Here is a 24,417-nt window from a genome sequence, read left to right as displayed (position 1 = left end):
GCATCTCTGCAATAGTCAAACTCTTACAAGTTAGAATAGTCCTCAGTGATCTAAGCCAACCCCTCTTCCCAACAACCTTGTCTCTGCTTAATAAATTCTAATACTTATACTATTTTATAGTTCATGAAAGTATTTCACTTACATTATCTCATTTAACCCTCACCCTCATAATCTGGTTTTTTTTTTGCTTTTGTTTTTGTTTTTTAGGCAATGGGGGTTAAGTGACTTGCCCAGGGTCACACAGCTAGTAAGTGTCAAGTGTCTGAGGCCGGATTTGAACTCAGGTACTCCTGAATCCAGGGCCGGCGCTTTAACCACTGGGCCATCTAGCTGCCCCCACCCTCATAATCTGGTAAAGTAGGCGGTCCAAACCTCTCATGTGAACTGCTTTGTAGTTATTTGAATACAAATATTTGTGCATATGTTGCTTTGTTCACCAAATACAAAACTATTTCTTATACACGATTGCATTTGATCCTCAATGCAGTCTTATAAAATAAGCAATCCAATCCTCTCCTGTGAACTTCTTCATATTTGTATTTATGCAGAAGATATGTGATGAAGAGCTAAGAGTTCAAATGGATGAGAAGCTGTAGGAACTCAGAGTGCTAGAAAACAGAACAAGAAATCCCTTCCCGATAAGCATCCTTTATGTTTCTATAGAAAACTCATCCTGTGGCCCCCCTGGACAAAAGGATTTCCATCCTTTTCAACATAAGATTACAGGATCGAGAGCACAGAGGCCATCTAGTCCAATACCCTCATCTTTTTTTTTTTTTAAAGTGAGGCAATTGGGGTTAAGTGACTTGCTCAGGGTCACACAGCTAGTGTTAAGTGTCTGAGGCCGGATTTGAACTCAGGTACTCCTGACTCCAGGGCCGGTGCTCTATCCACTGCGCCACCTAGCCGCCCCCAATACCCTCATCTTACAGATGAGAAATCTGAGGTCTAGGGAGGTCAAAAGACTTTTCCAAAGTCACACAGGTCCTAAGCACAGGAGAGAGGATTTGAACCCAGGCTCTCAGACTTCATCTTTCTCTTTGCTCTTGCACTAATTTGGTATAACACCACCCTCCAAAAAAAAAAAATTAAAAGCTAAATAAAGCTCATTATACCACATTCAAATTACACCACTGTAGAAATTTATGTCTTCCTAAGGAAATGAGTTACTTAGAAATCATGCAAAGAATCATAAATCATCAAAGTTGGAAGAGTGACAGTCACTTGGTCCAACCTTCCTAGCACCTGTCTTTACAGATGAAAAAAACCTAAACCTCAGGGTGGTTACATAACTTCCCATACATAACATCACCCAGCTGGCATAGCTAGCACTTAATCCTGGGTCTCTGGCTTCCAATCCAGTCCTCTAGAATTCTACCACCGATCCAGGGTCCACAACTTTAGGCAAACCCAAGGAACCTAGCAAGGCAGCCTGTGACTCTGATGTGCTTTATTCCCCTAGACATACCCAAGGGAGGACCATGTGACTCATTCCAGGATTCATTTAGGGGCAGAAAAAATAATTCTGATACATGAACAGTCACCAAGCTGAAGCTAGATTCAACTCTAAGGAATCATCTGCTGTTGGTTTCTGATATTTGGGGGGAGGAGGAGGGTGGGCAATGAGGGTTAAGTGACTTGCCCAAGGTCACACAGCTAGTAAGTATCAAGTGTCTGAGGCTGGATTTGCCCTGGTTTCTGATATTTTTTTTTTCCTACCATTCGCCTCCCTTCACCATACCCATTCCATCTCTTGGCTCCAGGCATTGTCATTTTCTCTGTCCCCCATGCTTGGAATGCTCTCCCTTCCTCATCTCCTCTCACTGGCTTCCCTAGTTTCCTTTTAGTCTCAACTAAAAGCCCACCTTGTAGAGGAAGTCTTTCCCAAACCCCTCTTAATTCTAGTGCCTTCCCTCTATTAACTATTTCCTAATTATCCCATACATAGCTTATTTGTACTTATTTGTTTCCTTTTTGTCTCCCCATTAGATTGTGAGCTCCTGGAGGGCAGGTTCTGTCTTTTGTCTCTTTTTGTATCCCCAGGTCTTAGCACAGTGACTGGCACGTGGCTAGCACTTCATTAATGTTTCATTACTGACTGCCTGAATATAGTTTGTAATTTTAAGTCTTCAGATTTTGATAGACTTATTGCTCATTGACTCTATTTTTTGTTTTGGTTTTGGTTTTTTGCAAGGCAGTGAGGGTTAAGTGATTTGCCTAGGGTCACACAGCTAGTGAAGTGTCAAGTGTCTGAGGCCAGATTTGAACTCAGGTCCTCCTGAATCCAGGGCCGGTGCTTTAATCACTACGCCACCTAGCTGCCCAGCTCATTGACTTTAAATATTTCCAAATAAAATGTTTCCAGGTCCTTATCTACGATGGAAATACCTGCACCAGGAGACAGTTGAGATTAGATTCCCAGAATAAGCAAAGGAAAAGAGCAAAAGTTTGAGAAACAAAGCTTCAGTAAAACAATGAAAGTGTTGCAATTTCTGCCTAAATCAACCTTTTACGTTCCAAGGCTCTTCCTTTCGTAAATGGAATTTACCCATAGTCCTACTGATCAAATTTAACTGGTACAGAAGGATGTCTCTAGGAATGTGAATCGTCCTTGTTCATAAGTGTTTGGAATGTTAAGAACACTCCCGGCTAGAAATAACCGAGATCATTTCCATTCTCCACTAAAATACTCCTCTCAGTCTCCAAGTAATGAAAGGAAAGTTGAACAGAAGGTCGAAACTTGGATAGGATTTAATTCTGGATTAGACCACTGAACCATAAAGTTACAAGATATTTACAGTTAACTTAGAATGACTTCAAAGTCTTAATTCTTTACCTGCTGAGAACATATGTGAAAGATTGTTTAATATGTTACCAGCAAGATGATGAGTGAGATGAGCAGAACCAGAAGAACATTGGACACAGTATCATCAACATTGAGTGTTGATCTACTGTGATGGACTATATTCTTCTCACCAATGCAATGGTACAGAAGAGTTCCAGGGAACTTGTGATGGAAGAGGATCTCCAAATCCAAGAAAAAAAAAAAAAAAGAACTGTGGAGTATAGATGCTGAATGAACCATACTGTTTCTTTTGTTTTTGGTGCTGTTGTTTTTTCTATTTTGAGGTTTTTCATCATTGCTCTGATTTTTCTCTTATAACATGACTAATGCAGAAATAGGATTAATGTTATTATGTGTATATATATATATATATAAAACCTATATCAGATTACCTGCTGTCTAGGGGAGGGGGGAGGGAGGGGAGGGAGGGAGAAAAATCTGAAATTGGAAAGCTTGCATAAACAAAAGTTGAGAACTATCTTTACATGTAACAGAAATAAATAAATAAATAAAAATGCAAAAAAAAAAAAAAACCTGTTACCAGCAAGACAATAAGCAAAGAATGCAAACAATTTTAACTATAAATGTTTCTCAGGAAGTGAGATTTTAGATTACTTCTTAAATATAACTTGTTAAATAGCAATTACTCAGGCTACAAATTAGTTTAGTTGTTCCCTTAAAATTCTCCTGATAAAGGTTTAACATGGAATAGATGGGAAATGGATGAAAGTTTCAAGCCTAATGCAACCATTTATTTTAACAAATTTATTGGTCTTCTATTAAAGATCTCAAAATTTTGTTAAAGGTTTTGAAGTGTTCTCACCAACAACTAAGCCTAAAACAGAAAACTCCAGAATCCTTTCAATTAAGAGCCTTTTGCTTTTATTTTGAACATCCTAGATTCTGTCAGTTTCTGAAATTAAAAACTTAAACAAAAAAAAAAATACTCCTGCTTACTAAACTTGAAACCTACTTGTGGTACAAGATTTTCTTTTCCCTGAAACTTTTTCTAAGACTATAGAATGAGGGAAAAAAGCTTGCAATTTTCTTCTTAAAAAGAATTTGGGGGCAGCTAGGTAGCACAGTGGATAAAGCACCGGCCCTGGATTCAGGAGTACCTGAGTTCAAATCCGACCTCAGACACTTACTAGCTGTGTGACCTTGGGCAAGTCACTTAACCCCCATTGCCCCGCAAAAAAAAAAAAAAAAAGAATTTGGGATCGGGGATTTCAAAACAAAACAAAACAAAACATGATAATTGGTCATTTTAGCAAATGTTTAAAATGAACAAATGTCCCCCAAATGAACAGAGCATTCTTGGGGCAGGGAAAAAGGTCCACATAAGGGTGGCAGTGCAAAGACACTGGTAGTTAACTTCCTTTTCCCCTCTAAGTGCTTGAAGAGACAGGGTCTAGTCCTAGAAAGTTCTAGGAGGAGCAATGCTAAAAAGAGGGACAATACCTTTTAAAAGGAATCATTCTGGCTTTCCCAAACTTTCTTTTAACTTTTACTTAACTCTTCCGTAATCAGAACTGAATTTATATTCAAGGATGCTCATTAAGGCAACACAAAGAAATGAGAATGAGAACAAGCATGTTTAACAGTTAGAAGCAGACCATAATTTAGAGAACACCTGTCATATTCAGACATTCATATGCTAATGATCAGTTGAGCAAACAACTTTGTGAGAACCTCCAAATGGCTCTCCTAGGCTCTCTGGCAGTCAAATGAAAACTCAGACCATGAGTAACAACCAAAGATGAAATCAAGTGGCATCATAAAACACAGTAGCATTACATTTATGTATCACTCAAAGACTTTCCTTCACAACAATCCTATGAGGGAGGTAGTGCAAGTGTCATCCAATCTTTTTTTTTTTTTTAAACAGGGCAATGAGGGTTAAGTGACTTGTCCAGGGTCACACAGCTAGTAAGTGTCAAGTGTCTGAGGCCAAATTTGAACTCGGGTCCTCCTGAATCCAGTGCCACCTAGCGGGCCCTACTACATAGTCTCTCAATGGCCTTCTTTATATTTTTGTTTTGGTTTTTATCCTTTTGTAACACCTCTGATTAAATTTAAAAAGTTGTTTCCTACCTCAATCACTTATCACTTAATGCTGAGCTGCATGTGATGTCATAGGGGCACTAAAGAAGTACAAGATGTGGCCCTTGTCTAAGATTAAATTAGGAAGACAAGAAATATGCCCATGAAACAATGGGTAGGCTCTGGCTAGGTGGAACCTAGCATTTCAGGCCATTATAACACAGTAAGTAAGGACATGGGAGGCAGGAGTAAATGTGGTAGGCACTGAAATCCTTAGGATAATGGTCTGATTTGGAGTGCTCATTTTATGTCAGGGAGCAATGGTGTAAAAAGGGAGTGGAGGGGGTGAGTACAGTGGAAGGAACACTGGCTTTGTAGTCAAGTAATCTGAGTTCATTTCTTTCTTTCTTTCTTTTTTTTAGTGAGGCAATTGGGTTTAAGTGACTTGCCCAGGGTCACACAGCTAGTTAAGTGTCAAGTGTCTAAAGCTGAATTTGAACTCCAGAGGTAGTGCTTTATCCACTGAACCACCTAGCTGCCCTGCCTTCTTAGTTTCTTACAACACAATAACAAAAAAGCAAATTCTGCTGGACCAACAAGTGCATGAAGAGAGAATAAGAATAAAGCTGAAAAGAGAGGTTGGTGCCAGGTTGTGAAGAGCTTTAAATGTCAAAAAGAATCTTTACTTTTATCCTAGTGGTAATAGGGAGCCACTGGTATTTCTTTTTTTTTTTTTGGTGAGGCAATTGGGGTCAAGTGACTTGCCCAGGGTCACACAGCTAGTAAGTGTCAAGTGTCTGAGGCCAGATTTGAACTCAGGTCTGCCTGACTCCAGGGCCGGTGCTCTATCCACTTCGCCACCTAGCTGCCCCAGGCCACTGCTATTTCTTGAGCAAAGGGGTGCCATTAACATCTATGCTTTAGGAAAATCACTTTGGCAGCTGTGTGGAAGATGGATTTGACTGGGGAGAAACTTGAGACAGGGAGATAAACTAGGCCACTGAAACAGACCAGGTGAGAGGTATAGAGGGCCTGAATTCAGGCAGTTGTTGTGTTGAGTGGGGAAAAGGAGAGGAATATTGTGGAGGAAGAATAAGGTTGAGATGGAAATGTAGAGGGAAACATTAAAGATGATATCCAAGCTGTGAATTTGGTGGTGGTACCAAGAAGGATGGTGGTGCACTCCACAGAAATGGTCAAGTTTGAAGGACAGATGGGTCTTCCTTTTTGCATATGTTGAATGTGAGAAGCCTAAAGGGGCACACCCAATTCAAAAAGTCCAGCAGGCAGCTAGCTGAACCTGGTGTTCAGAAAAAACATGTTAAATAATTATATAGATTGGGGAATCATCTGCATAGAGATGATGGACTGAGTAGATGAGCTCACCAAGGGAGAACAGAGAGGATGCCCCAAGGCAAAACCTAGGGGGATACCTGTACTCAGAAGAAGGGATTAGGATGATGAATCACCAAGTGTTCCTGAAGAGAAGCAAGAGATAGCAGCATCACAAAAGCCAAGGATGCCAGTAATAATTACTGACATTTATATAGTACGTTAAAATTTGTAATGTACTTTACACACATGATCTCATTTGAAACTCAGAGTAATCTTGTAAAGAAAGTACTATATAGTTAGTCACAGCTCCATTTTACAGATAAGGAAACTAAGACTCAAGAAAGATTAAGTATTTTACCCAAGGTCTTTTTAATCCCAAATCCAATATTCAATTTACAAAGCATGTCTTCATTCTCAAATAGGGAGCAATAATGCGAAGAAAGAGAACTATGAACCAATATCACTAATTTTCTTGATGCAAAATTATTCAATGAAAGACTGGCAAAATGGTTATAGAAATATAACCCAAAAATTAATTTTGACCAAACTGAATTTATACCATATATGCAAGGATAGCTCAAAATTAGGCAAACAATTAGAACAATTCACTTAAATCTCATAAATCTAAAACCAAGTTCCAGCATTATTTATTTAATGTTTTTTGTTTTTGTTTTTGCAGGGCAATGAGGGTTAAGTGACTTGCCCAAGGTCACACAGCTAGTTAAGTGTCAAATGTCTGAGGCTGGATTTGAACTCAGGTCCTCCTGAATCCAAGGCCAGTGCTTTATCCACTGTGCCACCTAGCTGCCCCTTCTAACATTATTTATAATTTAAAAAATGTGAAGCTTTCCCGGCAAAAATAAGGAGTAAAGCAAGGACATCCACTGTCACCATTATTATTTGAAATAGTACTAGAAATATTATCTAAAATAATTAAAACTAAAACAAATTAAGGGAATGTGCACTGGCAAAGAAGCAACAAAATTATTATATTACACTGACAGAGAACCAGAGATACAAGAACTGGGATTTGAACTCAAAGTCCATTTAGTTCAAGCCCTATATTTTACAAATTAGGGAACTGAGAGGCTCAGGAAGCTTAAGTGATCTGCCTATGATCACAAAAATAGTCATCATGAGAGGTGGAGTTTGATCGGTGTCTCTCTGTACCTCAGTCAGTGATCTGTACACTGTACCAAGCTGCTTCCCTTACTGATCAATAAGCAATTAATTGTGAGGAATTAACAACAAAAAGAAGTTTCAATGAAATAGCAGGATATAAAATGTGGTACAGGTGAAAGAGATTTTATGTCAAAGGCTTGGGTTCCAATCTTGCCTGTCAGTTACTACCTGTGTATGTGTCTATGGGCAAATGACTTTACCAATCTGAGCCCTAGTAGCCTTAAGGGAGATGGACCAGGTGAACTTTAAGGTCCCTTCCAGTTCTAAATCTGTATGATTCTATGTTCTTAAAATGTCTACAAAAATAAACAACTTTTCTCTGTTACTAATAAAAGATCAAAAGGAAATTAAAGAGAAACACTAAAATAAAAACAAAATGCTTTAAACATCTAAGCATTAACCTATAAGTTATATACAAATAAATCTACAAAACATTTTTCACAGAAATAAAGGAAGACCAGGGGCAGCTGGGTGGCACAGTGGATAAAGCGCCAGTCCTGGATTCAGGAGTGCCTGAGTTCAAATCCGGCCTCAGACCCTTGACACTTACTAGCTGTGTGACCCTGGGCAAGTCACTTAACCCTCATTGCCCTGCAAAAAAAAAAACAGAAGAAGATATAAAGGAAGACCCAAATAAATGGTGAAAGTTAATGTTAATAATCAAGTTGCCATGAGAACACATTGTAAAGTAGGCAAAATAAAATTCGTGTGTTGGAACAAGAAATTAAAAATATTTAAGGAAACAATGGAAAAATGGAACAATGAAAGTCTGAAATTACCATCTCAAAATACACTGTAAAGCAAAAATTACCAAAACTATCTTCTATGGAATATTTCTTTTAATTGGCCAAATGCCACAATAAATCCCAAATGGATGAATAAGCTATAGAGTATATGGTAAAGTTACACTATTAAAAAATTAGGAAAGAATGAAAGCTTCTTTGCTTACTATGCCTAGGGTTCAAATTTGTAACTAGCCACTACAAATCACAAAACTAAACAAACTTCTTCAATTGCATAAAAATAAAAGCTTTCACATAAATAAGATAAATACAACTAGCATAAGAAAAAAGATGAATCAGGAAACTATACTAAAAACCTCCAGTTAAAATCTGAAAAGCAAAATCTATAGACGACAGTCACAAATTGATAGGATTAAGACTCTTCCAACAAATCACTGATAAAAAAGAACAAAGAATTCTCAAAAGAATAAATTCTAGATAGCACTCAAAGTGTTTAAAATCTGTAACAGAAGGGGGCAGCTAAGTAGCGCAGTGGATAAAGCACAGGCCCTGGAGTCAGGAGGACCTGACTTCAAATTTGGCCTCAGACACCTGACTAGGCTGTGTGACCCTAGGCAAGTCACTCAACCTCCATTGCCCCACAAAAAAAACAAAAAACAAACAAACAAACAAAAATCTGTAACAGAAAAATACAATTTAAAACAATTCTGAAGTATTACCCTTAAGTGAAAAAGATGGAAAAAATAAATGATTGTAGGGATTCAGTACAACGAGAACAGTAATTTATGTCCTGGTGGAACTGTGAATTGCTCTTAAACATTTGGGAAAATAATGTAAATTATGCAAAAAAAGATACAAAACTCTTTATAACCACAGACCTGGTGATCCCACTATTGAGATTATACTACATGGTGGTTAATGAATATAAGTCCCCTGAAGAAAGAAATTTTGTTTTTTTTCTTTTTTATACTTGGCTTTTAGTACAGAGGGCCTTGCATGGACTAAGGCCTTGATAAATGTTTGTAGAATTAAAGATACATTTGTACAAAAATATTCACAGCAACCTATCTGCAATAGAAAAAAAGAAAGAAATAGAAACAGATTTTATTCACAACAACTGAGGAATGGGTGAATAAAAACTAGCATATAAACATGATAGAATGTTGTTGCACCATAAGAAATGGCAAATATAAAGAATTCAAAGATGTATGGGAAGAGCTAGGTAAGGTAATACAGAATGAGCAAGACAAAACTAAAATAATACATACACCACAACTATAGCTATATAAATGGCAACTTTACACAGTAACAAAACTCAAGATCAAAAACAGAAGGAAGGAATACTGACATTAAGTTATAAAGCATATACCCATTCCTTTTTTTTTTTAAGCAAGGCAATTGGGGTTAAGTGACACAGCTAGTATGTGTTAAGTGCTGAGGCCGGATTTGAACTCAGGTACTCCTGACTCCAGGGCCCATGCTCTATCCACTGCGCCACCTAGCTGCCCCAAGCATGACTTTTTAAAACAATAAATGTTAGTTTCTATCTTTTGTTTTTACATCACCCTATGGTCCCCCATCACTGAAAAAAAAGGACAGGAAGGTTTCTTCTCATGTCTCTTCTTTAGGGTTAAGACTGGTCATTATAATTTCACAGCATTCAATTATTATCATTTTCTTGCTTTTTCCATTTACATTGTTGTCATTGTGTATGCATCTTTTCTTCTAAGGAAAAGAAAACTTCTAAACATAAAGTTGGATCAGTTGAAATCACTGGGTTTTGGGGATATTGAACACTGAGGGGGATTTAATTGGCATTATTCTGGGGGGGAGGGAGTCTGAAAATGTTTCAAGAAAATACATGGAGGGCAGCTAGGTGGCACAGTGGATAAAGCACCGGCCCTGGATCCAGGAGGACCTGAATTCAAATTTGACCTCAGACACTTGACACTTACTAGCTGTGTGACCCTGGGCAAGTCACTTAACCCTCATTGCTCTGCAAAGAAAAAGAAAATGCATGAATACAAATTAAACATATTCACAATCAGTATTATGCCAATAATATCATTAATTTGAGATGATCATGAAACTTTAACCACTACAATGAAAATCTGAGAAAAGGCTACAAGAGCTAATAAAACCATAACAGATTCTCTTGGTTGTTTTTTCCTTTCTCTTTTTCCAGAGACTTTTAAACTTCAAGAAATGTATTTTCATCACAAATTTGCTGGGGCTACTACTTCCACCAGTCATTTGCAAACTCTACTAATTAAGTCATTCAGGGTGTTTCTGGGCCATGTTGAAATAGAAGTATTCCCTAGTATAGCAAGTCCTGGCCCAGAAAAGTTTCCAATGTTTCACATGCTGTCAGCACATTCAATTCAATTCAATTCAATTCAATTCAAGGACTGCACTAGGAATTGGAATAATATTACAGAAATAAAAACAAGAGTTTCTGCCAGAAGAGAATCTGCAATAATTGGGGAGGGAACAAGAATTTATATAGTACCTACTATGTGCCAGATACTGTGCTAATCCCTTTACAAAAACTCTCTCATTCAATCTTCACAATAATCCTGAAAGGTGACTTGTTATTTATCCCCATTTTAGAATGGAAAAACTGAGGCAAAGAGGTTAAGGAACTTGCCCGGCCATCAAGTCTCTGAGGCTAGATTTGAATTCAGATCTTCCAGATTCCAGGTCAAGCACTCTATTCACTGTACCACTGTACCACCAGCTGCCACAATGGAATAGATTTATATAATCCTTTAAGGTTTTATAAAGGAATTTTATGAAAATAACTCTGCAAGGTAGACAATGCAAGTATGAGAGTCTTCATTTTGCAAATAAAGAAACTAAGGCTCAATCAGGTTAAATGTCCTGCATATGGCCCCACAGCCAGTAAGTATCAAAGCTGGGACTCAAACCTCACTCTTTTCTTTTCTTTTTTTTTAAATGGTTTTTGTTTGGGTTTTTTTTTGTTTGTCTTTGTGGGGCAATGAGGCTTAAGTGACTTGCCTAGGGTCACACAGCTAGTAAGTGCCAAGTGTCTGAGGCTGGATTTGAATCCAAGGCCAGTGCTTTATCTACTGCACCATCTGGCTGCCCCCTCACTCTCTTTTTGCTAGACCAGATGCCTCTCTAATGGGGAGAAAGTAGGACAAAGGAAGACAAGATACTATACAAACTCATGGGAATACATATGATGCAAGTTAAAGTTCAGTGAGGGCTAAGGAGAGGTCTGGGCTAAGGACAGTACTATATAGAAACAAGAAGGGAAAATAGCACTTTTGGCTTGTGGGAGATGGGCAAAGGAAGGTTTCAGAAGAAGCCGCATCCAACTGAAGCCTTAAATGAGGAGAAGGATTTCAAGAGGCAAAAAATATGTAGAGAACAATTTCCAGGCCTAGAAACACCTTTCACAAAAATGCAAAAAGGGGAGAGATCAGAACAGTGTGTGAAGGAAGTCAGAGTGAGAGGAGGTGGTGAAAAATGGAAGAGGGGTTGGTTCTGAAAGAACTTCAATGTCAGGTTAAGGAGTTTTTACAATCTATGAGAAGCCACTAATGGTGTTATAACCAAATCCATCTATGTCCTGAAGACATTATCTTAGTAGCTAAGTAAGGAACAGATTAAAGAGGGAAAAGACTGAAAAGGAGAAGACCACATGAGAGGCTACTGTAGTCCAGGTTGAAAATTAATGAGTGCCAGGGCAGCTAGGTGGCGCAGTGGATAGAGCACCAGCCCTGAAGTCAAGAAGACCTGAGTTCAAATCCAGCCTCAGACACTTGACACTATCTGTGTGACCCTCGGCAAGTCACTTAACCCTCACTGCCCTGCCCAAAAAAAAAACCCCAAAAAACAAAAAAACAAAGACAAAAACAAAAAGAGAACAAGTGTATAAGAACAACAAAATTGGAAAGACCCCACAGTTCATTATATTGTATGTATATCATTTCAAACTTTTTATATATAAGTAAAAGATTTTTAAGCACCTGCATTGCAGAAATTTCCCAAGTTGCTATAAGGATGCCTAAAACCCAAGGGAGTTATGGTTGCTCACCCCAAAATTACATGAACTAGTAATAGTAAGATCACTATTTAACAACACAAAGTACTAGCTCCATAAAGAAACACTTAGAAACCATAGATGTCTATCTGTTCCTATGTAGCACTCTTGTTAAAGCAATCACGTATAACTAATGGTTGCCTACAAACCCATGGGAATCCAAGAGAGAGCTAACAGTCTAGCATAGTAGTTCTCAAAGTGTGATCCAAAGTTCCCTAAGGGTCCTTGGAACCCTTTTAGAGGGCCTTTGAGTTCAAAACCACTTTCATAATAATATTAAGTCAAATCTTCAAATACTTTAATCAAAATGACATCCCAACAGCTGTCTTCCATTAAGTCAACCCTTTAAAGAGAGTTAAAAAAATGTAAATCAATACTACTTTCACTAATTGTTTTAGTAAATATAGTTATTTTTCATGAAAATTCCATTTAAAGGGTTTATTATTAAAAATTTTAAATTTTTGTCAGTTTTAATTTGTAATATGGTAAATATCAAAATATACAGAAATGCTAGTGATCTTGTGGGTTTTTGTTTTTATTTTGTAACTTTGCTGAAGTTGTTTCAATTACTTTTTTTTTTTTAGTGAGGCAATTGGGGTTAAGTGACTTGCCCAGGGTCACACAGCTAGTAAGTGTTAAGTGTCTGAGGCTGGATTTGAACTCAGGTCCTCCTGAATCCAGGGCCGGTGCTCTATCCACTGCGCCACCTAGCTGCCCCCTCAATTACTTTTTTAGTTGACTCTTTAGGGTTCTCTTAAGTAAACCATTATATCATCTGCAAAAAGTGATAGTTTTATTTTCTCATTTGCCTATGTTTATTCCTTTCTTTTTCTCATCTTTTTGCTCTAGTTAGAGCATTTCTAGTACATTATTGAATAGGAAGGGTAATAATGGACATTCATGCTTCCCCTCAGATCTTATCAGAAAGATTTCTACCGTATCTCCATTAGATGCTTGCTTTTCCTTTTTTTTTTAATAAAAATGTTTATTAAATAGGAAAAACCCCCTACAAACAATAAAATCAATAGGTTCTTATAGTCATCAGATCTTTCAGTCAGTTCTGTAATCATAAAAATGTGGTCTACTGTGAAATGTTGCTTTTGAAAGCCTGACTGTTCTCCACTCATGCCCTCTTTGATTAAATTCTGTGCATGGGTGGCTTTTCCTCTTAATAATATTTTAAGGAAAGCTCCTTTTATTCCTGTTTTCTAGTGTTTTTAATAGGAATAGGTATTGTATTTTTTCAAAAGCTTTTTCTGTATTTACTGAAATAATCATGATTTTTTGGTTAATGTGATCAATTATATTCATAATTTTCCTACTGCTGAACTAGTCCTGCACTGTTGATATAAATCCAACCTGGTCATAGTGTATAATCTTCATGATATATTGCTATAATCTTCCTGCTAGATAAAAATTTTGCATCAACTGTTTCAATAGGGAAATCAATTTGTTTCCTTTCTATTTTGACTTCCGGGTTTAGGTATCAAAAGAATATCTGTGTCATAGAAGGAATTTTATTAGGATCACTTTACCTACTTTTTCAAATAGTTCATTTAGAGCAAAGCTTTTTTTAGTTTAGTTTTGATTTTTTTGTTTGTTTTTCGGGTTCTTTGGGTGGGGCAACAAGGGTTAAGTGACTGGCCCAGGGTCACACAACTAGTAAGTGTCAAGTGTCTGAGGCCAGATCTAAACTCAGGTCCTCCTGAATCCAGGGCCTATGCTTTATCCACTGCACCACCTAGCTGCCCCTTAGAGCAAAGCTGCTGCTTCTTTTTTTTTTTTTTTGCTCTCTAGTTTTTATTTTTTTATCATAAAAGTATTTTATTATTTTCTAGTTACATGTAGAGATAGTTTTCGACACTTGTTTTTATAAGATTTCTAGTTTCAAATTTTTCTCCTTCCCTCCCCCAAGCAGCAAGCAATCTGATATAGGTTATATATGTACAATCACATTAAACATATTTCTGCATTAGTCATGCTGTGAAAGAAGAATCAGAACAAAAGGGAAAAACCTCAAAAAAGAAAAAAAATAGAAATAGTATGGCTCAATCTGCATCTAAATGCCACAGTTCTTTTTTTTCTGGATTTGGAGAGCATTTTCCATCATGAGTCCTTTGGCACTATCTTGGACCATTGTATTGCTGAGAAGAGTCAAGTCTATCACAGGTGATCAACACACAATGTTGTTGATACTGTGCATCGGTTCATGGAAGTCCTTCCAGGTTTCTCTAAAATCCACCTGCTTATCATTTCTTACAGCACAGTAGTATTCCATTACATTCATATACCACAGCTTGTTCAGCCATTCCCCAATTGATGGACATTCCCTTAATTTCCAATTTCTTGCCACCACACAAAGAGCAGCTATAAATATTTTTGTACATGTGGGTCCTCTTCCCTTTTTTATGATCTCTTTGGGAAAAAGACCTAATAGTGTTATTGCTGGGTCAGAGGGTATGCACAGCTTTATAGTCCTTTGGGCATAGTTCCAAATGAGCAAAGCTTCTTAAACTGTGGTTCTCCACCCCACATGGAGTCACGTAACTGAATGAGGGCGTCACAAAAAATTTGGCAACAGTAAAAGGTTATGTATACCTATTTTATATACCTTATATCCTGTGGTCATGTAAAAATTTCATGGGTGGGGCAGCTAGGTGGCATAGTGGATAGAGCACCGGCCCTGGAGTCAGGAGGATCTGAGTTCAAATGTGACCTCAGACACTTGACACTTGCTAGCTGTGTGACCCTGGGCAAGTCACTTAACCCTCATTGCCCCGCCCAAAAGGAAAAAAAAAGCTAATGAGAAACTGGCAATTTGGTTTTCTTTTTAAAAATCAAATCAGCAGTCAGTGTATTTTATTGGGGTTTTTAAAATAGCTACTTTTATTTATTTTTTTTAACTTTCAATTTTGTTAATCTCTGATTTTTAGGGCTTCTATTTTGGTATTTAATTGGGGGTTTTAATTATGTCTTTCTAGGTTCTTTTTTAGTTGCATAACCAATCCACTGATATGCTCTCTTTTATTGTTGTAAGCATTTAGAAATATAAAATTTTCCCTAAGTACTGCTTTGGTTGCATCCCATAATTTTTGGTAAGTTTTCTCATTATGGTCATTATCTTTTAATGAAATTATGGACTGTTCCTATGACTTGTTCTTTGATCCCCCTATTTTACAGGATTAATTTTATCTGTTTCCAATTCATTTTTAATTTATGCTTCAAAGATCCTTTATTGAATGTAATTTTACTGCATTTAATACTTCTGCTTTTCTGCATTAATTTGAGAGGTTTTTATGTCCTAATGCATAATCAATTTTTTGAAGGTGCTATACAACAGAAAAGTAGGTATATTTCTTTCTATTCCCATTCAATATTCTCCAGAAATCTATTATATCTAACTTTCTAAAATCTGATTTATCTCCTTGACTTCTTTCTTGTTTATAATGTGGTTAAATTTATCTAGGTCTAAGAGGGATAAGTTGAGGTCATCTACTATTATAGTTTTACTATTTCCTCCTGTAACTCATTTAACTTTTAATTCTTTAAGAATTTAGATTCTGGGGGCAGGTAGGTGGTGCAGTGGATAAAGCACAGGCCCTGAATTCAGAAGGACCTGAGTTCAAATCTGGCCTCAGACACTTGATACTTATTAGTGTGTGACCCTGGTCAAGTCACTTAACACTCATTGCCCTGCCAAAAAAAAAAAATTAGATGCTATGCTGTTTGGTTCAGTAATGATATTAACTCATTGTCTTAACCTTTTAGTAACATGTAGTTTTCATATTTATCTCTTTTAATTGTCTATTTTTGCTTTTGCTTTGTCTAAGATCATGACTGTCACCCCTGTCTTTTTTACTTCAGCTGAAACTTAACAGATTCTGCTCCAGACCCTTATTTTAACTCTTTGTATCTTTTTGTTTCAGGTATGTTTCTTGTAAACAACATATTGCTGGATTCGAGTTTCTAATCCGTTCTGTTACTCTATTCTGTTTTATGAGTGAGTTCATCCCATTCACATTCAGTTATGATTTCTCACTATATTTCTATTCATGCTATTGTTTTATGCTTCTCTTTTTTACCTGTCCCTTTCTTTTTCCTTTTTTTTACTCTAGGCTATTTAAATCCCTTAATCTATCCTCCTTCTTGTCTGCCCTCCCCCACTCCAACTCCTTCTCTTAACTCCTTTCTTTCCCTCCTACTTCCCTTTTGGGTTTCAACTGCCTGTGTGTCTTGCCTCTTTGAACCAGTTCAGATGAGGATTCAAGAACTGCACATTTTCCTCATTCTCTCCTCCACTGTCTAATACAATAATAAATATCTATAGGTACAACCCACACAAACAAAAACCCTTTGAGATATTAAAATTTTTAAGAGTATTTAAAAAGTTTTAGAACTGCTAGACTAGCAGAAGTGAAAGCTGACAAGGGCATCACAATGAGATGGCCAGAGAAAAGTTTTGTTTCCCAGTCTTTCTATTGTTGTTGGTATGTCTCCATGGAAAGAAGTCCAAAGACCAAGCAATGTCAGAGCCCCTAGGACAAAAAGCACTGGGAAGTTATCCACCACACACTCTTATTTCACCTCTCTCTCCTCCCACCCTTCCCACATATCTTGGAGGTGGGGGGAGATCAAACAGCTACCAGGAAAGTTCCTTTTCTCTAACTAAAAATGAAGTATTACAAAACTTCATCTTTCTGAATATACTGATCTGGGTGACCAATTTTCATATCCTATTATGAGCTAATTTTTAAACATTCAGGATTAGGAGCAGCTACCTGGAAAAGCAGATATAGCACTGGGCCTGGAGTCAGGATGATCTAAGCTGGAGTTCTGCCTCAGACACACACTAGCTGTGTGACCTAGGGAAGTGACTTATGTTTTTGAATGACTTCACATGTTTAATCAATATCATTTTGCCTTCTCAAGGGGTGTGGGAGGGGGAGGGAGGGAATTTGGAACTCAAAATTTTTAAAATGAATGTTAAAATGTTACATATAATTGGGAAATAATTAAACAAAAAAATTTTAATTTAGGATCAATACTATTTTTTATGAAACTCAGATATTCAAGCTGTCCCCTCTGAGAATGAGAACTAAGGTTCATAGGATCAGATTTGTATAGCTCAAAGGGGCCTCAGATCACCCAAGTAGTAAGTAGGTGGTACATGGGAATCGAACCCACTTATTAACCCACTGCAAAAAGAAGTTTAAGTAGGATGGAGTCATCCCGGGACTAGGTGGGACCAAAGTCCCACTCCACTTTATTGTGGGCGTACCCCGTGTCCTACAGAGGGAACTTCTGGAAGCAAAGAAGGGGAGAGGGGCAGATCTAGATCTTTGAAACTAGTTCTTTTACCAGCCTGTGTCATTTCTTTTTAAAACCATGGCGTAGTCACCCATGGCAGGCCGACTAGGTGGGGAGGGTATCAGCCTCTAGGTTAGAGGCAGTACGAGACTAACTTGGTGGCCACCTCCGTCGGGAACGCGAACGCGAACGCGAGCGGGGTAAAGCCTCCTTGTCCTCCCCCTGCATGCATGCCCGGCCGGCCGTGCCTCTCTTCTCGTCCTCCCCTCGTGTGGCCCCAGTCCCGCACTCACTCGGCCGAGCTGGTCCCGTTAATCGTGGAGCCATCCGGGGTAGGGTTCAGCTGAATGGGCATCGGCTTCTTCTTGGGCATTTTGACCCCGAGGAAAGCACCTTCCTCACCCGCAGACTCTCCCTCTCGCAGTGGCCGCGGCTCCTTCTCAGCCCTGCGCCTTTACAAGTTCAAGGCCGGGACTGGGGGGGCTGGGAGGGGGCAGCGGCTTTGGGCTCTCGGCCGGGGCTCCTGGGTCGGGGAAGCTCCCCCCAGACCCGCGGCTGACCGGACACCGAGGAGTTAGGTGGAGGGGCGGTGATGGGGAGTTCCCTGGGGAGGGGTTCGGAGAGCCGGTGGCGGGGATTCCCCCACCCCACCCCCTCACACCCGCCCGGATTCGGTTCCGTCCGGCTCCGTAGTCGGAAGGGCTTCCCCGGAGCGGATTCCGCCGCGTCCGGCTCTGACGGGCACGGATTCCCCGGCGCTCGGGCAGGCTCGAGGGCAGTTAAGCTCCGCAACACAGGGAGCCCAGGTCCAGAGAGGATACCGGTCCCCCGCCTCTGGAGAAAGTGCGGTTTCTCGCGCTAGCCTCAGAGCCACACATCCGTCCGAGGGAGGGAGGGTGGGACAGACGAGGATGGGGGGCGGGGATGGGAGGGAAACCTTCGGGGGATGTTGTTTTCCCCCCTTCTAGGGCTGCCTTTTTTTTTTTTCCCTTCCCCCCAAGCACCGCCGCCGCCCCCTCCCATACTGATTTCGCTGACAGCCAATGAGAAGAGGCCATCTCAGGCAGATGACGCGGAAACGCGTCACGGATACGGTGCACGTGGGGCCGCTGCGAAATGGACCAGGGGCCGGAAATAGCGCCCTCTGGCGCTGGCGGTGTTCTCCACGGAGCCGCGGGGAAGGCTATCTTTTCTTTTTTGCTCTTAAAACCGTGGGCGTTGTGAACGGTTATCTATTTCTTCCTGAGACCTCGCGTTCCTGAACCGGGCTTGAGGTACCCCGTACTCCTAAAGTACCATTTTCTGGGACTATGGCACTGAGCCATGTTACTCTAACTCCTAAAAGGAGTAAAATAAGGTCTCTCGAGGAGAGGGAACGCTAGCCTGTGAGCCAAGGGACCTGAATTCCAATTCAGACCTTGCTACTATGTGACTTCAGGAATATCACTGAAACTTTCTGGTCCTCTGTTTCTCCATCAGCAAAATAAAGGTGTTGGACTAGATGACCTCTAAACCAGCTTGTCAGCTTCTAAATTTTTTAGTTAATTAAATCTTAATAATCCCCTTGGACTGAAAGGGACCTTGAAAAGATATCTCTTCCCCTTTAACATGCCCCTAATTCAGCAATGATACTTAATCCGTCAGGTACTGTCCTGTGCCCAAATAATATTAGCTCATATTTATATAGAGCTTTAGGATTTGCAAAGCACCATCCTCACCACAATGTAAGGGGGACGGTGCAATAATTATTTCCATTTTGCAGATCATAAGATTATGGCTTTAAACGTGGAAAGGACCTTAGAAAATACCTTATTTCAAACTCCTCATTTTACATAACCGAAAAATAAGGCCCAGAAAAATGAATTGGTTTACCAAGGTCACCCGCAGATCTAGGATCTGAACCCAGGTCCTCTTGATTTCAAATCCAGCATTCTTTCCAGTGCATCATGCCAGTGTGGGAACTGAGATTCAAAAACTTGGTTAGGATGACACAGTGTCTGCACCCAATTTCAAACCCAAGTTTCCTGATTCCCAAGTCCAGCACTCTCCACTAAACCACAGTGCTTCTCAACTCTATCTTGAATTGACTAGGTGTATAATTTTTCTCTTACATTTTAGACTTGATGAAGTGCTTTGGGGTTGCCAACAAATTCAAGAGGTGGCAGTATTAAATCATTGAAGAAGACTGGCATAAGCAGATTGCCCCAAATGAATCAAGGACTCATAGATTTTTGTTTTTGCAACAAACATTTATTTTATTTTTATTTTTTCCAGTTACATGTAAGGGTAGTTTTCAACATTCATTTGCATAAGATTTCCAAATTTTTCTCCCTCCCTCCCTCCCTTTCCTCCCCCCTCCATAAGACATCAACCAATCTGATATAGGTTATATATGTACAATCCACAAGTGTTCTTTTTATCAGTTCTTTCTATGGGGGTGGATAGTATGCTTCTCATTAGTCCCTTGGGATTGTCTTGGATCATTGTATTGCTGAGAGTAGTTAAGTCATTCACAATTGCTCATCGAACAATACTGCTGTCACTATGCACAATATCCTCCCAGTTCTGCTCACTTTGCTATATATCAGCTCATGAGTCTTTCCAGGTTTTTCTGGGATCATCCTGTTTGTCATTTCCTATAGCACAATACAATTCCACCACAATCATATACCATAGCTTCTTCCGTCATTCCTCAATTGATGGACGTTCTCTTGATTCCCAATTCTTAGACACCACAAAGAGTTGCTATAAATATTTTTTGTACAATTTTTCCCCCTTTTCTCTTTTTCATGATTACTATTGTTAACTGTTTCCCTCCATCCTATTCCCTTCCCCCTGATATTTACTCTATTATCTCTCTTCTTTCACCCTATCTGGACTCATAGATTTTTAAAGTAGAAAGGAATCAAAGAGATCATTTAGTCCAACTCCTTAATTCTATAGATGAGGAAACTGAAGTTTATGTATTGGCATAATACAAAGCAATAAAGGAGGGACATCCCTGAAAATGAGCTTGTTTTACAGTTTGTAAACTATGATAGAATTCTTTTTGAAATATAAAAAACTAATGTTGCTGAGCATTTTAATTTTTTTTAAAATAATAAACATTTTTAAAGTTTTGAGTTCCAAATTTTATCCCTCCCTACTCTTGCTCCTCCCCGAGGCTGTAAGCAGTCAGATATAGGTTATTCATATGCAATTATGTAAAACATATCGGACTGCACATCCACACTGTGTGCCTGTGGCTCTTCAAGGCCCTGATCTATGGTCATCTGCAACCTGTGGAAGCCTACTATGTAAAACATTACATATTAGTCATTTTGTATAAGAAAACCTGAATAAAAGAAAAACTTGAGAAAAGAAAAAAACTTGAATATAAGTGGAAAAATAGCATGCTTCAATTTGTGTTCAATCAATATCAGTTCTTCCTTTGGAGGTGGATAGTATGTTTCATCATTAAACCTTTGGGATTGTCTTGAATCATTATATTGCTGAGAATAGTTAAGTCATTCACAATTCTTTATCAAACAACATTGCTGTCATTCTCTTGGTTCTGCTCACTTCACCACACATCAGTTCATACAAGTCTTTCCAGGTCTTTCTGAAATTGTCCTGCTTGTTGATGTGGGATGGATTTTAGGGTCAAATTGATCATGAGGCGTCCCAAAAGAAATTGCAAGACTCAGTGACTCAGTTTCCCAAGTTTTATTGCAATACTGTGAGTGAACACAAGGAGGGCACCATGGAGGTGGCTCTCAATAGGGAAAGAAAAGACAGATATATTTATAGTATGGATAAATTGATTATCAGTCTCATTATAATAATTTCCAGATTAGGGAGGTACAAGGGAGGGTTTATCCTAATTTGGACTTCCTGGGGGCTTAAACCAACCCCCAGGTGGGTACCTTTTTCTGTGGAGGTGTGTTTTGGGGGTTTACATGTCATAAGGTGAATCTGGGGACAAATTTGTGCATGTTACCTTTTCATTCCCATGCCTAGTTTCAAAATATTTTCATTTATCAGTTAGAATTTCTATACCCTGTCTGTGTATCATTGTTATAGTTAAGGTCTCTATGATCTTCCTCTTTATGTTCTTGTTATGAGTGCTGATTAATGTGGATATCAAGAACCTAGGCCCTGACTTGTATTAATGAAGACTCAAGTTGTAAGTTATCCATTAACTGCAGTCTAAATCCCTCTGAGGGCTAAGGTCTAAATTAGAGCTTGGGTCTTAAGTTTTTCTGTTAACCCCTTTTTTGCCTCCTATATCATTTGTCATTTCTTATAACACGATAATATTCTGTCACCATCATATACCACAGCTTGTTTAGCCATTCCCCAGTAGATGGGCATTCATTTGATTTCCAATTTCTAGCCACTACAAAAAGGTTGCTGAGTATTTTAAAGGGAAAAAACTATATTTGTTATTGTCCATAATTTAGTAGAGAATTTTTGAACCAAGAAGTTTGTTTACTGAAAATGCAACTTTTGCCAGATAGAGGATTTAAATGTGTTAAGGGCTAAAATTCTAGCTAAACTGTCTAAACTATTTAATGAGTGGTCGCCAATAAATTATAAGCTTTAGCAAGAGTTAGACTTTTAAGCATTTATTAAGGAGAATAAGAATTTGGTAAAGAGAGAGAGAAAGGCCTAGACTCCTATCTATTAAAGGGAGAGCACATTTCTAGCTCCGCTCTCCACCAGCGTCCTCAGGAAAAAGCCCCAGACTGAGCGCCAGTCTCTTCCTTCCTCCTCCCACTAGTCCGCGTCACTTCCTGACTCCTGGTCTTGCCCTCAAAGACCTTCCCTTCATGGGCAGAACTCTTCTACAGTAAGTATACAGCAGGTGGCGTTATTCCAATCGTTACAGTCCCCCCTGTTGTTCCTCAAGAAACAAAATGTTTCCTTGACGGAACAGTAAAAAGAATATAATAACTATTGCTAACTAATAATATGTGAACAATATAGAAAAGGAAGAGAGGAAAGTTTTGTCCAGAGGGGTGATTTTTTGTCCTCATGAACCGACGCTTTGACATTGGTCTTGCAAAGGGAGGGCCTCTGCAGAGAATACATATTACAGATGGTGTATATTATAACAGAAAGAGAAAAAAACAACAAAAACAACAAATCAAAACTGTTCATTTAAAGTCTCTGAAAGTCTTTTCTCAGATGTCCTCTAGGTGTAGTCATGGAATGGAAGTCTTTTCAGGGGTTGATGTGTGGATGCTGGTAATCAGCCAGGAAAATTTCCTACAAAATTGAGCTTAACACAACTTTAAAATAGCTTTGTCAATAATCAAATCAAACAATGAAAGTTCTCAAAAACATGTCTAAGGGAATTCAGAATCTTAGTTGTTACACATGAAACATATAATAAAACAAAAATTGAACCATTCTTTAAAATTATAATATTACTATAGTCCCCCCTTATGGAGGGTATTTGAGAAGACAATTGCTGCGATATTAATTTTTAAAAATAATTTTTATCTTTGTTTCATCACTTTTTGCATCATCTGCCTAATTATCCTCATGCCATTATGAGAAATTAGAAAATCTAATATAATTGGTAACAGGTGTCAAGGCCAAATTCAACACTGTTATTTATCATGACACCTGAGATAATTATGGGGGTTACCATAAAAGAACAGAGAAATGATGGGATATGAGCATTCCCACACTTGAGCAATATGTACTGCCCATACAGTATGCCAGGCTTAAAATAGGTGGATGGAATATACGTCCATGCCACCGAACATATTGGAGGAAACTGAGTCAGACTTAATCAGATGCATGGGATTGAGATGGTCCATGGCATCAGGCATATAGGAGGGAGCATAGAAGCCAGGTGTAGAAGTGAGATGGGTGGGATCAATACTTCCAGCCATCTGTACAATATTGTGGGGAAAAATAAAATAAAATATTAAACCAAGAGAATCCAACCTCAACATTTGTCAAAAGCCGTTCCCTTGGCCATACCTTGACTTCATGCATGTCTCCCCTCATGTGACAGTTCAGTGTCTGCTCTTGCATGTATTCCTCTTGTGATTGGATGGCATCTTGGCCAACTGGCATCTGATAACTCAGAATAAAGGCAATTAATGTCTTAAATGATAAGTTCCCATAATCCAAGTCTCATATGGATTTAAAAATTGAGGATAATAAATGATTGCAAAAAATGTGAATACATCTTGACTCAGAATATAATATATAATTATGCAACAATTTCAAATAATACCTTTTTTTTACTTAGCATACAATTACTTTTTTGAAAAATCTGAACATATTTAAATACAAGTTAAAGCACAACACAATCTCAAAGACAACTTTTACAAATGTTCCCCTCTTTTTTTTTTTTTTGAATATGCTTATCAAAAATAATACTTCTAGAATCAATTTACACTTGCCATGGCAAACAATTTGCTAGGGAAATGCTTTAAAGAGTTTGATCAAATAATCAGTTGAGAAAAAATAACAAAAACAAACAACTCAGAATATGGGAGCACAATACTCCTAGAATTAACATTGTATTATGAAATCGAAACCATCTTGCAATGTTTCAAAATTAGAGATGAATAGAAAAAAATACACATGGAACAATAAAAGACAATGAAATTCAAACTAAGGAAATCTAAATGAGCATGAACTTAATATTAACGAGTATTACAAAATATAAACTTGATCGCATGACTATAAAAAGCTTTTACAAATATTCTCCTTGTTTTAAAAACTAAATATAAAACACAATCTCAAAAGCATGAAAATCTCTATGAAAATAAACCCATACCATTAATTTCAAAATGTATATGTGATAGCATAGAAATCCTATGTAACCTCTGAACTGATACTATTACTACTCTGAGTAAATTCAGAACACTTTTGATTCCGATATCTAA

The 24,417-nt window shown here is 38.4% G+C and overlaps 1 protein-coding gene across 1 annotated transcript in view; it reads right to left on the bottom strand.

The window, feature by feature from the left end:
* The window catches only part of MAP2K1 (mitogen-activated protein kinase kinase 1), a 100,697-nt gene extending 82,229 nt beyond the window's left edge, over nt 1-18,468 (bottom strand). The window contains exon 1 of the mRNA XM_043984913.1: nt 17,818-18,468. Within this exon, the coding sequence (XP_043840848.1) occupies nt 17,818-17,897 (80 nt within the window). The 5' untranslated portion in view covers nt 17,898-18,468. The remainder of the gene's footprint in view (nt 1-17,817) is intronic.
* Nucleotides 18,469-24,417: the final 5,949 nt, after the last annotated feature.

This window comes from Dromiciops gliroides, chromosome 2, assembly GCF_019393635.1.
Source record: "Dromiciops gliroides isolate mDroGli1 chromosome 2, mDroGli1.pri, whole genome shotgun sequence".
NCBI classification, from domain to species: domain Eukaryota; kingdom Metazoa; phylum Chordata; class Mammalia; order Microbiotheria; family Microbiotheriidae; genus Dromiciops; species Dromiciops gliroides.
The sequence above is the reverse complement of the archived record's forward strand: the minus strand, read 5'-3'. Positions and strand labels throughout refer to the sequence as shown.